General features: G+C 51.9%; 6 protein-coding genes across 6 annotated transcripts; 3 read left to right on the top strand and 3 right to left on the bottom strand.

Moving 5' to 3' along the window:
- Positions 1 to 149: 149 nt before the first annotated feature.
- On the top strand, positions 150 to 1330 carry DACRYDRAFT_23671 (uncharacterized protein). The gene is made up of 5 exons (XM_040773335.1): positions 150 to 404; positions 460 to 689; positions 740 to 832; positions 936 to 1061; positions 1112 to 1330. The coding sequence occupies exons 2-5, from the start codon at positions 578 to 580 to the stop codon at positions 1180 to 1182; spliced, it is 402 nt and encodes a 133-aa protein (XP_040626473.1). The 5' UTR covers positions 150 to 404; positions 460 to 577; the 3' UTR covers positions 1183 to 1330.
- A 439-nt stretch (positions 1331 to 1769) lies between these two features.
- Positions 1770 to 3109, top strand: DACRYDRAFT_17246 (uncharacterized protein; the record flags this gene model as incomplete). The annotated part of the gene is made up of 2 exons (XM_040771270.1): positions 1770 to 1883; positions 1955 to 3109. The coding sequence occupies 2 exons, from the start codon at positions 1770 to 1772 to the stop codon at positions 3107 to 3109; spliced, it is 1269 nt and encodes a 422-aa protein (XP_040626472.1).
- A 1960-nt stretch (positions 3110 to 5069) lies between these two features.
- Positions 5070 to 6235, bottom strand: DACRYDRAFT_81961 (S-adenosyl-L-methionine-dependent methyltransferase). The gene is made up of 4 exons (XM_040776541.1): positions 6060 to 6235; positions 5797 to 5997; positions 5661 to 5746; positions 5070 to 5608 (listed from the first exon to the last, which is right to left on the bottom strand). The coding sequence occupies exons 1-4, from the start codon at positions 6217 to 6219 to the stop codon at positions 5144 to 5146; spliced, it is 912 nt and encodes a 303-aa protein (XP_040626471.1). The 5' UTR covers positions 6220 to 6235; the 3' UTR covers positions 5070 to 5143.
- Positions 6236 to 6679: 444 nt separating this feature from the next.
- On the top strand, positions 6680 to 7753 carry DACRYDRAFT_81957 (DUF367-domain-containing protein; the record flags this gene model as incomplete). The annotated part of the gene is made up of 7 exons (XM_040776540.1): positions 6680 to 6796; positions 6849 to 6895; positions 6946 to 7052; positions 7100 to 7236; positions 7285 to 7447; positions 7497 to 7617; positions 7664 to 7753. The coding sequence occupies exons 1-7, from the start codon at positions 6706 to 6708 to the stop codon at positions 7751 to 7753; spliced, it is 756 nt and encodes a 251-aa protein (XP_040626470.1). The 5' UTR covers positions 6680 to 6705.
- Positions 7754 to 7836: 83 nt separating this feature from the next.
- DACRYDRAFT_81955 (CBF-domain-containing protein) lies at positions 7837 to 9925 on the bottom strand (the record flags this gene model as incomplete). Its single annotated transcript, XM_040776539.1, has 6 exons — positions 9530 to 9925; positions 8734 to 9478; positions 8624 to 8684; positions 8464 to 8574; positions 8054 to 8414; positions 7837 to 8007 (listed from the first exon to the last, which is right to left on the bottom strand). The coding sequence occupies exons 1-6, from the start codon at positions 9917 to 9919 to the stop codon at positions 7837 to 7839; spliced, it is 1839 nt and encodes a 612-aa protein (XP_040626469.1). The 5' UTR covers positions 9920 to 9925.
- Positions 9926 to 10088: 163 nt separating this feature from the next.
- DACRYDRAFT_117783 (uncharacterized protein) lies at positions 10089 to 12825 on the bottom strand. The gene is made up of 10 exons (XM_040770457.1): positions 12732 to 12825; positions 12572 to 12679; positions 12368 to 12517; positions 12224 to 12316; positions 12078 to 12176; positions 11899 to 12031; positions 11637 to 11849; positions 11169 to 11582; positions 10721 to 11119; positions 10089 to 10670 (listed from the first exon to the last, which is right to left on the bottom strand). Exons 1-10 carry the CDS (start codon positions 12818 to 12820, stop codon positions 10119 to 10121), a joined length of 2250 nt encoding a protein of 749 aa, XP_040626468.1. The 5' UTR covers positions 12821 to 12825; the 3' UTR covers positions 10089 to 10118.
- Between the last annotated feature and the right edge of the window lie 1228 nt (positions 12826 to 14053).

The raw sequence follows: 14053 nt of genomic DNA, 5'->3' as shown, positions 1-14053 counted from the left end.
AAGCGCCCATCCAGCGCCTTATCCGTTCATGTCTCGCAATTCTTTCCCGTGAGCTCACGAGGCTTCGCAAGGGTTCTGCATCGCCACCACCTGTAAGCTCGCCCGAGAGAACCAATAGAGTTTGGCTAGCCCCGTCATCGGACACTATACTCCAGGAGGAGGTGGATAGGATGGTCTCGCACCGAGTTCAATGGAAGACTATCCGTGTCAGGTGTACTTTGGCGTTACTTGTGCCGGGGCGTCTGCCGTCTGCACTGGCCATGAAGGGCTAGCGAGGACGCCGAGGACGGGAATGATACACTGGAAGGAAGATGCGAGGAGCGGGTGACGCACTGATTGCCTTTTGTGGCTGGGTCTGAGTGCCTGAGGTTGTGAGGGGGAGAATGGGATCATGCGATGATTGGGTGTGCCGGATATCCTTTCCCCTCATGGCCATGTTCTGAGACCCACGCCCTCCAGCGTTACCACCACACAGGGCACATATATATTCACACTTCCCTTCACCCGACTGGCCCCTCGTCTTTCCCAGACCACCCCTTCACTACCTCTAATCTACTACTGTTAACGATCAGCAAATATGGTGCTCTCTGGACAGTGCCTCTGTGGCGAGACGACCATCACCCTGGGACAGGACTTCGACTCGCAGATCGTCTGCCATTGCTGGGACTGCAAGCAGACGTCCGGTTCTGGTGCGTTACTCGCCGTCCGCACTCGGGGAGGTGCTGATATGAGGCGACAGCGTTCTCCACCAATGTGCTCTGCCCCCAGAAGGATGTTACTATCACCGGCCCCGTCAAGGAGTACAACATCAAGGCGCCTTCTGGCAACACCGGTGCGTTTCCATCTTGATACCCAAATATATGCGCCTCCATCATCCTCCCCTTCTTCCTCCACTGCTGCATCCTTGAGTAGCTGCTGACGCCTGCTCCTTCCAGTGACTCGCATCTTCTGCTCGAACTGCGGCAGCGCCATCTCCCACAAGTCCGTCGCCTTCGGCGAGTCTCAGGCCATCCAGACTGGCAACTTCCGTGATTTTGCCAAGGTTCCCTTCGGGACTGAGCGTACGTCTCATCCCACCTCACCTGCATTTCATCGCTGACATTGGCTGCAGTGTTCGTCAAGGACCGCTGGACCGGCATTCCCGAAGTGCCCGGCGCGGCCCAGGTTCAGGCTATGCCTTGAACACTGTACGATACATCACATAACGCTCCATGCCAGGGCGTAAAGGGTTGACGGGACTGGTGAACGAGGGTTGAAGGGATATGCGTAGGCTGTACTGAATTAAGAATCTGGTTGAAGGGTCATTTGCAAAATCCAATGATGTTGTCCGTATGCCTTGGGCTTTGGCTAGGTGTCCTGTTGTCAATTGGTGGCGTTGGATACTGTTCGATCTGGTTGATAATGCTCAGGCAGACGCTGGTGAGCCTTACCTCCACTGACATTGCGCGCAACTGGAAGATGGGAGAGCCGCAGAGAAGACAACTATCTCCGGATTCTGGCCATTCCTTAACGGGCTGTTCCGAAGTACATTTCTTATAATGCATTGTTCAGTGAACAATGAAAAATAGAAAGTTCATTATTTGAATATCTAAAATACAATAATGACGCCCATGAAGGATCACCCCATCGTGTCTAATTCCAGAAATACGCTCGAGAAGCTGCAATCAGCACTGCCCTTCTTCCAACAAAGAGGCAAAGCCGAACGCTGTCGAGCACGCGTCGCCCCAGTCGCCCCATGCTCTCAACGTCCACATACCCATACCCTCACTATGCCCATACCAAACCTACCAGACGACGTGCTGCTGCTCATTCTGCAGCTGCTCGACCTGTCCGAATTCCACGCACGGTCAGCTGTGCTCTACCCACTCCTTCCGCTCGCACTGGTGTGCCAGCGCTGGCGGGCACGTCCTCTTGCACTGCAGAAGGAACAGATCCTAATACATTCCCGGTGTAGTATCTCGTGTACTCACTTGTGTACGCGAACTTGAGGTTGGCAGATACGGATCATGTCGCGCTCTTCCTCGCACATGTCCGGAGACGGCTCGCAGCCCCAGCAGCTGGAGAAGAAGCGACTTGCCTAGCGGGGACGAGGAGACTCATGCTCTGCCTACGGGATAGACTCAGCCCTTCAGCATACGCGGATAACTGCTTGCACTCCCTCTTCTCCCTTCTGCCAAGGTTAAAAGTCTTCAAAGCGCTCGAGGCGTTCTCCTCCCGTGACCTGACCGCGCTTAACCAAGCTTGTGGAAAGACGCTCGAGTCCCTCGAGCTGGTTCTGGCGTCTGACTCCCTGGATCGACCGACGATCTCCAGCTTCTCCACTCTTGCACGGCTCAAATCGCTTTCGGTTACCTTCTACGGCAGAGGACGCGACGTCAGAATCGAATTTACAGATCTGGGGGTGCTTCTGCCCCAAGTGACGTACCTCAAGATCATGTTCATTGAATGGCACTGCTCGGCCTTGGCATTCTTCTCAGCCCTAACCTTTCCCTCTTTACACTTTCTTTCTCTCTCCGATACCGACGTGACGAGCCACCCGGTCCTGCAAGCATTCTTCAGCCGACACCGCGCCGCTCTAGAGATACTCGATATGGAGACACGCCCCGAGCCCATCTGTGCATGGTCTTTCGAGGCCCTTCACACCTTTTCAAGCCTGAAGAAGCTCACTCTGCGCTGGGTGCCCGATCCGGGGTTTTGTAGCCAGATTCCTGCAGCGCTGGAGGAGCTCTGCCTACCGCTGTTTTACTGCAGAGGCAGACACACCATCCGCACGACAGAGATGGCAAGCTACGCAAAACAATGGAATTTCCTGGACATCCTCCGTGCCAGGGCTCCACGGGCGCTCAAGAAGCTCTCGGGGAGGAACGTATACGTTGGACCGTACTCGACCTTGCTCGATTGGACCAAGCTGCTCGATCATGGAGATCTTGTTGTCGTCAGGCGGTTCATGTTGCTCGCCGCGGCGTTGGAACAGAAGAACATCGAGTTCTTGGACTGGAAGGGCGAGCGCTCGCCGAGGAACGCGAGATGGTCAACAGAAATATCCATCGCGAACCAAGGAGAATCCAATCAACCAAGGAGGGTGGTAGTTTTGCGGTACAGCAAATGAACACTCTCCGAACACTACTCGATCTTGCCAGATTTTCTTGCGTCGCTCTCCCTGGCTTGGAATTCAATGGCGAGTGGAACTGGACTGTCTGGACTGGAGGGCCACTGAACCTGACAGAACGCATGCGTAGAATATGACGAAGAAAGCCCATCCTTCAGTTATGCACTTTCGCTGGATAATAAAAACAGAAGGAGAAACAAAGGACCTTGACGACCACTGGCTGTTGTTGTCTGACAGTAACTGTAAGGTTTTTCAAAGAGCTTTCGAGGAAGCTTATGCGAGTGGCGGTTTTCACCTCGGAGGCACGGTGTTTTCCTCAGCAGAGCATCACTTGGCCGGTCCCGAGGCTGCACGCCAGTTGCAAACTTGTACAGTTGTGGCGCCAGGTAAACATGCTCAGACGTTTTGTGGAAACCGGAAAAATCTATCCTCACTGAGATACGACAATGGCTGCGATCTCTCGTCTCCCAAACGAGGTACTACTCATTATCTTCGAGCTCGCCGCCCTGGAAGCTTTTTTTGGCATACAACACCGGTTATGACCGTTATGACCCGCTTTTCTCTTTTCGTTTAGTTTGTCGTCGTTGGGAGGTAAGTTTTTTACATAGCACGCAGATGTATCACTGAGCCTCCCTGCAGAGAGTGGTTTCAAGGATTCTTTTCTCCCGAATTCTCATACAAAACCCCTACCAGATAGTGTTTTTGCGCCTGCGTCTGGTCAAACTTGCTCAGTCGAGCAACCCTGTCAATCCTCGCTCAGTGACCGAGCTGAAAATAAGCCCTGGTGATTGGTCAACACGGTCAAATGTACTCAGCTACCTCTCGCACCTTTTTGGACATTTGAACAACTTCAAAGAAATATGCGTCAGTCGTCCAGTAGAGGCGATCGACATCATCGCAATCAACGAATACTGCGGAGGGACTTTGGAAAAGCTTGACATCGCTGTCACCAGTTCTTCTATAACAGTCGACACACTCCAAAGCTTTGCGAAGCTGACTCGTCTTGAACGACTGGTCCTTAGATTCGAAATGTGGCCGGTGCAAGCAATCAGCTTTCTCGAACATCCATTGTGCTCTCCCATCATCCTCCCCCACCTACAGCATCTCAGGATCCACCACCACACAATCGATATTTTCATCATGGCCAACACGCTTCGGAATATCTTTTCGCCAGTCCTCAGAAAGGTTCACGCCATCTTGGACATCGACCTGTCTGACCCCCGAATCTTGACGGAGTTTCTCACTCGCCATCGCAAAACGCTCACCGATTGCGTGATCGACAGCCAAATCCTGTCTAAACCACTTTTGTGGCCATTAATGTTCTCGGCTTCCTTCTCGCGCTTGCGACATTTGAGCGTGCCATGGATTCCCGACGGACCTTTAATTCAGTCGCTCATTGCTCTTGAAGAGCTCCACATCCCGTTGGTCCAAAGATACGAAGGATACTTGCATAATCTTAACCTCCAATGGGAGGTCCTAGACTCCTTGCTGGCATCCCCAAATTCTGTCCTGAGGACTATTCGTACACGTGAGGGTGCTCTTCTAGAGGAGGAACACTACATGTATCTTTTATATTGGTCCAACCTGGTAGAGATCGCCGATCCTGAAGTGGCCAGACGTTTTATCTGCATTTCCGACAAGCTTCAAGAAGTCGGCATCACACTGCTAGACTTGAAAGGTACCAGGAGGGTATAAACTAGGTGGGGAACCTCCTTGAACAATGGCCAGAGGAGGTATGTTTTCTAACCTCATGGTCTCTCCCATTGTTTGACAGACCACAGGTGTGAAACTGCCTGACTTCGGTTCAAGACTTATCTTGCATATGTTCGTTGGGGATTCGAATTCAGCTGAAATACAGTAATGTCACACTCAATAATATCATCGACACACGAAATTCGAAGGTTTCCTTGCTTCAACTAATGATTTACTCCCTTCATCTAATTCTAAACTCCAGTTCCTTGAGCGATATCAAGCGCTCATGATAAATGTATATGATTTCATGCAGTTCTAATGAAACACGTTGCCGTCCTTCCTCTATGCAGCCTTTTTAACTAAGATTAACCCTGCTGGCCAGTCCACAGTGAACTCATTCGTATTCCCACCATCTTCTGAAATAACTTGCATCATCCTTGCTACAAAGCGGGTCGCGAAGTCTCCGTCAGACCGTTGCTTGTCTTCCGGATGCTTCTCCCAGAACGTATGCAGGGCGCTGAACGTCCTTGCATAGGTATCCAGGTCCTGCCGATTCATGCGTTTAGACAGGATCACGGGTTGCGGGTCGGGTACCTCGGGTTTGGGGAAATAGGAACCGCTGTACTTGATTCGCTGTTCCGTGGAGGGGTCGAACGGCAGACCTGGGGAAGGAATGGGGTCTAAGAGTGCTTCGACGATGGACCGTCCAGGTTGTTCCCAGTTCGAATCGAGTTCGGGACCATGGGTGAACTCCCCGATGAGGGAAGTCGATGACGGGTGGTCAGGGAGACGCATCTCGCCGTAACCCTGCAAGAAGCAGTGAGCCAAAGAGATAAGGGAGGTGAGAACAACGACTTACGAAGAACGCAACGGCACCATTCGGCTTGAGAACGCGACCCAATTCAGGCCACAATCTTGAGTAGTCAAACCAATGTGCAGCTTGGCCTGTATGCAAATCAGTCTGAGGTTACGATAATGGGAAAGAGGATACGCACTGGCGGTAACCATATCGACACTCTCATCCTCCAGGAACGGCAACTCTTCTGCAGCACTCTGAACAAAACGTACTTTGTCCCCTACCACTTTGAGTTCTTCGGTCTCACGGAGCAGGTTTCTGGCACGTTCGACCATAGGTCCGCTTGGTTCGACACCGATGACTTCATCGAACTTCTCCGCAAGGACGGTTGTCGCTTGTCCTAGAGAGGCGACAGACGCGACATCAGAAATGCGCTAGTCTGAAAAGCTCAGTGATGCGCACCTGTACCACATCCCAAATCGACACATCGCTTGAACTCTCCCTTGCCCTTTCCGGCATTCGCGTGATAGGCGTAGATGCCTTCAAAGAACTGTGGTGGAAATACGGGGCGAATTGCGCTGTATGCTTTGACATTGAATGCTGATCGTGCAAATGTAGCCATATTAAGTGGTCTGAGGCAGTTTTGTTTCTTGAGTAGTGAAGAAGTTGGGGTACAGACGAGGAAATTTGGCAGTTTAAGTACCCGTATGTTGTGCCAGAAATAGCAAGCGCCCAGTCAGCGACACAACGTCACACGAGCGGATCAGGGACTTCTGCGAGTTTTCGGCCGACGGACATGCGCCTGTCGATGTTGTTGGGCAGTGCAAAGAATCATGAATTACACGACACTAGGAAATGCAGAAAAGATTTCAAAGTGACAAATGAATGAATTTGTTGCGATAATTGATGCTTTTTGTGGATCGGCGCTACGAATACCCTTCTATCGCCGACACACTGCCACTGGACGACATGTGATTTCTTTGACGCAGAATTATTCTGTGTTCCATAGACTTTTTCAACCATGGGCAAGAAACCAGCCGCACGAGGTCGAGGAAGAGGTCGAGGATCAGCGAGAGGAGGGCGTGGTCATGGTCATGCAGCTCGATATATGTATGACAGCCATGAGCGACCCGAATCGGCGGTGGATGAGGATGGGCCAGACGAGGCACAGGATGAGGGCACACAGGATGAGGATTCAGGTAAGCTCGATATCGTCTCATTACACTTTGCACGATATCAACACTTCCTTAGAGGGATCCGACGAGCCAGTGAAAATTGACGTACCGGTAGCCATGTGGGTATGTGTACATCTGAGATCGGTGCTACGCATCACGCTCACATTGTTCAGGACTTCGACCAGTGCGATCCGAAGCGATGTTCTGGCAAGAAATTAGCTCGTCTCGGGTTGATTAAGGACATGAGAGTTGGTCAGAGATTTCGAGGGATAGTCGTAACGTGTGTCAGCCTTGTTGACCCAAACCGCAAAGCTCATCGCTTGGTAGACCGAAAGGCACCTCAGTCGTGTCCCCCTCCGATCGGGAAATCGTGCAAGAGGCAGGGGTTGCTGTTGTAGAGTGCTCCTGGGCTCGGTTAGACGACGTACCATTCTCTAAGATCCGTTCCCCGAACGAGCGTCTACGTTCGCCCTCCCCCGCTTCCCTCTAAGCTTGAAGCTAATGTATGACAGTGCCATACCTCGTTGCGACCAACCCTGTGAACTACGGCAAGCCCTGGCGGTTGAACTGCGTCGAAGCCCTTGCAGCCGCTTTTTACATCACCGGGTTTGACTCGTACGCTGAGACATTGATGAGCAAGTTCAGCTGGGGCCATTCGTTCTGGACTGTCAATCAGTGCGCACCCTTATTCTTTGGAGAGATACCCTTACTGACGCTCTGGTAGGCGACTGATAGAGCGGTATCGAACATGTAGCACTGCGGAGGAGATGGAAGAGATGCAGAAGAAGATAATGGCGGAGATCGATGCGGAGTATGTTGAGCGGCGGAAAGGAAAGTTTTGTTCGGTACGTGCCTAGGCGCGAAAGGCTTACGGTTGGTATAGACACTCAGAACCATGACGATGATCTGCTGGTTGCAAACCCCAACCACGCAGGTGGCATGTGGGGCTTGCCGGGGGCAGCGGAGGAAGAAGGGCAATAGGATGGGAATGATAACGACTCATGAGCAATCTACGACATGTACTTACACCTCGCATCTGGACATAGATTGTACGATATATGCTGTCATACCATAACTCCGAATCCCCATAACTGTGCCACGACATCCCCTATCTTCTCTCCGTTCTCCTTCTCCATCCCTAGCGCCATCGTAGCAGGCGGGAATATCTCCCCCTGATAGTCCCCCGCAAGCGCCGGGTCGCGCTTGATTTTCCTCTTGATCTCCGTTTCGAACATCTTTGTCACATTAAGCATGCAGCTAATAAGGGGGGAAAAGACGCACGGTTCCATATGTATGGTCAAGGAAGTCCTCCAGCGCATACGACGGCTTTGTGAACGGTTCTGATAAGATGCGCGCCATAGTGCTCACACTCGCGAGATAATGTTCTCTATGGCTCGCAAGCTCCCAAAGTGAGCTTCCAAGTGCATTCGTCTTCATGGGATCTGGCTCCTGGGGGTCAAACGGGTCTGTGTCTTCTCCTGCTGCTGGCGGTTCACGATGAAGCATGGGCATGAGCGATGGGTGGGCTTTGAGGATGTTGTATGTCAAGGGAAGCAGGAGGACGAGAGCCGATGGCGGTGCAGAGAGGGAGAGACGGGAGAGACGCTTGAGGAAGGAAGCTAGGAGCGCGACGGGGAGGTGACTGGAGTGGGGGAGTCAGCAACGAAGACATAGGGTTGGGTTAGACGCACGTAGAAGACAGGAAGAGCTCTGTGAGACGGAAGAAACGGGCGCGGTATTTGAGGTGCAGGACGTCACGGGTGAGGAAAGCATACAGGCGTTTGTAGAAGTCCGGATAATCTCTGTTTTGTTATGAGCACTCGAGAAGACTCCCTGAGGGCGCCTACGCACAAGTTATGATCCTTCATCAATGTGAACAGGGCGTTTAGAGCAAGCAGGCCGATAACTCCTCCTGAACTTGGTCAGCAAGCCGCAGGAAGGGGGAGAGGGAACAGATGCACCATGATCGACACACCCTGCAATCCAGTCCATAAGTCTCAGCGGCCGTGTAAAATTCGGCAGCACCTTCTTGTGCAGCACACTGAGTGCTCTGCTGGCGAGAGCAGGCGTAGTAAGGTGCGGTAATAGGGCAAGCCAGCACTCAGAGAAGACGGCACGGTGCGAAGGCAGGTGGTGTAAGCTCTGGAGGACTGAAAGCTTCGTGGTGCGCCGAGGAGCCTTAGTTGCGTCTTGATCTGAAGTTGGCACAGGTTCCTCGAAGTAGGAAAGCCAGTCAGAGGGGTCAGGATCTTCTTCTCCTCCAGCGTTGGAAGTATTTGAGATGCCAGGTTTAGCGGGCTTGGAAGCTAGCTCCTGGATCCAGAAGGCGTTCACCTCTTTGGGCTTGGTGGGCATCGTGTTTAGGCGCTCGAGGAGGGAGAGGAGGTTCTGTGCGAGAGGGATGGGAGGTGTACTTGGGGTTGCTTTTTGCAAGAGCCCTGTGGCTTCGCGTAGGAAGAACCATCGCACATCGTCGTGTACGCTAAGCCACTTGGCGAGGAATAAGTCGCAAATATCGGGTTGCATGAGTATCCCGCCCTCAGAATTGGATGTTCCTTGAGTGAGCGAAGCTGGGGATTGCCCGAGAAGCAGCGCACTGACGACTCGGCGGAAGAAAGCACCGTCCATTCTCGGCTGACGAGTGCGTTTTGAAAGCGCAGAGGAGCATGGCTTCAGTAAGGCCATGAGTATCTCTAGCGCAGCGGTCTGCACAGTCCAATTAATTGCTGTGAAACCAGAAAGGTCTAGACAACACACTCTGATTCCAGTCTCCTCGTGGTGCATCAACTTCCCTAACAAGTTGATATACTCCTCCCATCTCTCCCTCAACCATGCACGTACGAGGGCCACATTTTCTTCTTCACCCCCTTTCCCCCCCGCCTCTCCAGCTTCAAGACTAAGCATTCCCTTGTCAATAGACACTACAAACACCCGATAGAGCGCATATATGGCCTTGTGCACTACACCCGCGTCGTCCGACTCGGCAAGAGCGAGAAGATCGACCAAGGGATTCAGAGATGCTGATGATTCGAGGGCTTGATTGAGTGTAGTTTCGAGTATGAGTAGGCGGTTGTCGGCTGTAGGTGCGCTTTTCTTTCGTTTGGGTGCGCTGGATGAAGCCTCAGGAAGAGAATGCTTGGGCGCCATGGTGTGGTAGTGCAATGTTAGGATTCAACAGAAATTTGGACACCGGTAATAAGGGATCACGGAAAATATATGTGGCTGTGCGTTGTGAAAAGAAGTACTAATATCATCAATTTTCATTAACGTCTACGAAGCAACGAAATAATATACATGTCGATATCGATCACCAGCACAGAAATATACAACTCAACAGTCCAAGTCATTATATCGCCATCTCGCTCCCATCGTAACTCCCTCTGTTCATACTCTCAATAACAGTGTACACTCCACCAGGAACATCATCCTCCCACTCCCTGCCATCGCTAAGCTTGTCCTGATCCCAACCGATAAGCACGGCTCTAAGCTTGTCTCTTCCAGCAGTGGCAGTCTCGCCCTTATCTTCTCTTCCCAACCAGTGTGGATTCGCTTCGTCATCTGCCTTGCAGAGTTCGAGTAGGTAGGCCCGCAATTTGGAAAACTGCAATTCGCCGTACACTTCTTCCAACCGCTTCCCTGCCACCTGAAGGATAGCAGCGACCATATGAGGCACGAGCCAGTTCCCGTCTTGTGGTCTCCGGAGCAGGGATGTTAGGCGTTTCCACAGCGCATCCAGCGTGTATTGAGGGGGAATGCGATCATCGTCAGGTTCAACATCGGACTGGCAAATTGCCGCATATAGGGCGACGTAGTTGGATATACGGGCCGCGTAAGACAGAGAAGGCTCATCTTCCCTGCGCTTGCCGAATTGGGTTTCCCAGTCAGAGGAGGACATGCCCTACCGACGTTGTTAGTACATTATGTCAGAGGGCTGAGAAGAATGCGCACTTCAGGCTGGGGCGGCCGTACAGCCTCTACAAGCCATGTCTCCCTGCTGATCGCAAACCACACCGCATTCCCGACACTCTTCGCCAACCCGCCTTCCGTCATCAACAGCCTGACTGCGTGTGCCAGCGGGTACACTTCCTTGAAATCGCTTGCTTCTTCGGCTCTCTCAAGTACTGTCTGTCCAAAATGATGGAGGAGATATCCAAAAGCATCCCTGTCGGCTTCGCTGGCCTGCGCGAAGAAAACCTGACATTGGGAAGCGACACGGGAGAGCACGGAAAGCTCGCGTGATATGGTGGAAAGGGCTTTACGCATTGTACGCCGGGCATCGGAGCACGCCTTTTTGACGGTGCGCGGCTTATCGCCGTCGTCGACCGCTTCAACCGCTTTGAGCATGAACTATCGAAGTCAGTGTCCAGAAGGCCGCCTTTGGGGAGAAACAACATACCGCAGATTTACCCTTCAACTCCTCAGCCTGTGCCCGTAACTCCTCAGTCCAAACATCCCACTTCTGATCTTGCAGCCTCTGCAGTCTTTTTATTTCCTCAAGCTCCTTCCTCTTTACCGCCGCAGCCTCGTTTTCCCGCCTCTTCATCTCCATCTCTTCTTTCGCCAGCTGATCCCTGCGTGCTTTCTCCTCCTGTGCCTTCTTCTCGTCTTCTTGTCTCTTGCGTTCATCCTCAGCCTTCTGCTTTGCCTCCCTCGCCAAACGCTCCTGCTCCTCCTTCTTGCGCTTCTCCTCTGCTTGGCGTTTCGCCTCTCTCCGCTCTTCCTCTTCCTTCTGTTTCCGCGCTTCCTCCAGTCTCTTCGCTTCTGCCAGGGCTTGCGCCTGCTCCTCCAACCTCAGAGCCGTATCAACGCGCTACATGCGCATCTTAGCACATTGTCCTCAGTGGACATGGGTAAGATGGCCTACCTCCCAAAGATCGCGTTTTCGAAGCTCATGTGCCTCCCTTAATTCTCTCTCCTCCTCCTCTTGCTGCACCCTCATCCGACCGAGCAGGCGCTCCACCTCCTCTACGTCCCTGCTCCGGCTTTCCTGCAGTGTACGCGCAATTTCTTGCTCTTTCGACTTGCGCTGCTGGGACATCCGCGATTCCAGGAGACGGAAAGAGTTTTGGGCGCGTCTCTAATGTGTGGTCAGTCACTGGAGGGAGTGTATGGCTACCAAGGCTAACCAGAGATGCCTGCTTCGCCTGCCGTTCCCATTCCTCCATTGGATCGCGATACGAAGTCCATTTCGCTTCTTTGAACGCTTGCGGTGGGGTAGGCTCGTAGGAGGGGATGGAGGAATAGTCTCGCAAGGGAGTTCTGATGCAAGAGTTAGTAGAGATGCGTGGTAGTTGAAGACGCATACGCTTGCTCATCATCGGCATCGCTATCCTCAGAGTCGTAAACTACTAGCCCAGGCTTTGACGAGGACGGGGTTGAGGGGGCGGACTTCTTGGCGGAACGTCTGCACCTCATTCAGCAGTTGCAACATGGTCCCTACAAGTCACTCACTGAAGAAGGTCATATCGTGATGATAAAGAAGTGCGAGGTAGGGACCGAGGTGTTGTGGGAAGCCGAGCAGAGATGTTCCTTGATCGTGCAAGACTGCATCAATAAAGTGTCAGACATGATAGGGGAGCAATACGCAATACATACGGTGAAGGTGTTACGGAGGTCCTCATTGGTGTGCTACCAACGACGGTGGATTTGATGGGCGTGGCGAAAGGGCTTCTCAGAGCCTTGGGAAGCGTGAACCGCGGTCGGGATGTAAGCGCAGGGGGTGGTGCTTTCCGGCGTAGTTGCAACCTGCCCTCCATCAATACGGCATACGACAACCAGAGATCATCATTGATCACGCACGGGGATACCATATCCTCCTCCTCACTATCCCTCTCCGCCTCCCATGGTTCATTCAAGTACTCGTCCTCTTCATCATCCAAGTCGAACAGACCATATCTGCCCGAGTTTCTTTCCCAAGCATTGGTCAGGGACGGCCAACAACACGTGAAGTGAGACTCACGAAGGCAGCGTCGGTGCGACGACTGTCACTCTCTTCTCTTGTTCTTGTTCCTGGTCTGATCCAGACTCTGGCAACAGACCATACCGCATCGGTGCGCTGTTGATGAGGGTATATGGGATATGGTGGATAAAGTAACAGGTGCGACGGAGGATGGTCGGTGGTCAGTGGCGACGCGGCTTCTCTGTTTCCGTTTGGGCGCCCAAAAATCAATTTCAACTAGTCGTATAACATCGATCTCACCATTTACACACATAGCATTATCGAATAAATAAGACTCTCTGCATGTTTGATCTATGAGTCGACCAGCTTTCAAACAGAATAAGTACGATGTGTCCTCTGCGCTTAGGGCTAGTCACGTGATTATATGGGAACCACTCCCATCATTCATATCTCCATAAATTCAAGGTTGATCAACCCATGATCGATGCAAGTTCTTAACATCCCCCCACTACCCTGAGTCTCATCCCATAAAAAGAGTGTGATTGCACTCTTCACCAGTTTGAAAGTAGGACGGACCCACCCGACTTCGTCGTTGACATCTTCCCAACGCGGAATCAAGTATTGTCCAGCTAAAGAGCTCCCAGTTTAGTTTGGGTTTGACATCGCTGTGCAACGTCTTCCAGGATGCATTCAGGAAGTGGAGTCCGGCAGATATCGGGGCATGAAAAACTGGGACTGAAGGTGTTGCGACGTGCAGTTCATCTAGAAAGATCATTTTAAAGAAACTTTTCAGGGCGCGTCAGCTGTAGTCAGTGTCGAAGCAAGAAGTTGGAGAAGACTATGACCTCATATTGATGGAAGTTCGACAGGCAAAGATGATTCATCGCTGGGAATAAAAATGAACACCGCACCACAAATGACACACCGCACCACAAATGACACACCGCACCACAAATGACACACCGCACCACAAATGACAGGTCATGTGAATAGCTGCTGCCCCATCTCCAGCTTCAAGCACTTCAGGTCAGTAGAAAGGATGGCCCTATGTTCTCTAATAGGCCACTTCTAAGTGATGGATCCACGATCATGATACACAGATGCATGTGCCATACACCACCAAATTGTGGTTGGACCTTAAATGCCAATCCAAAGCCATCTTTATCATTGAGGCCCACATAGAGTACATGCTATCTAGTGAGATTTCTGGTTCTTCTCAAGATAGCTTCAGTGATGATGTGTAGATGTTGCATTTTATGTAAGCAGCAGAACATCCAGATTATAGTGGCACGCTTGGATTTTGCATCCATCCTGGAGATGCAGAGTGAGGTTGTCAAATAGGTTGGATATTGGTTCAGTTTCAGTGCATACACATGCTCAAC

The sequence above is a fragment of the Dacryopinax primogenitus genome (genome assembly GCF_000292625.1).
Source record: "Dacryopinax primogenitus strain DJM-731 SS1 chromosome Unknown DACRYscaffold_15, whole genome shotgun sequence".
Taxonomy (NCBI): domain Eukaryota; kingdom Fungi; phylum Basidiomycota; class Dacrymycetes; order Dacrymycetales; family Dacrymycetaceae; genus Dacryopinax; species Dacryopinax primogenitus.
The sequence above is the reverse complement of the archived record's forward strand: the minus strand, read 5'-3'. Positions and strand labels throughout refer to the sequence as shown.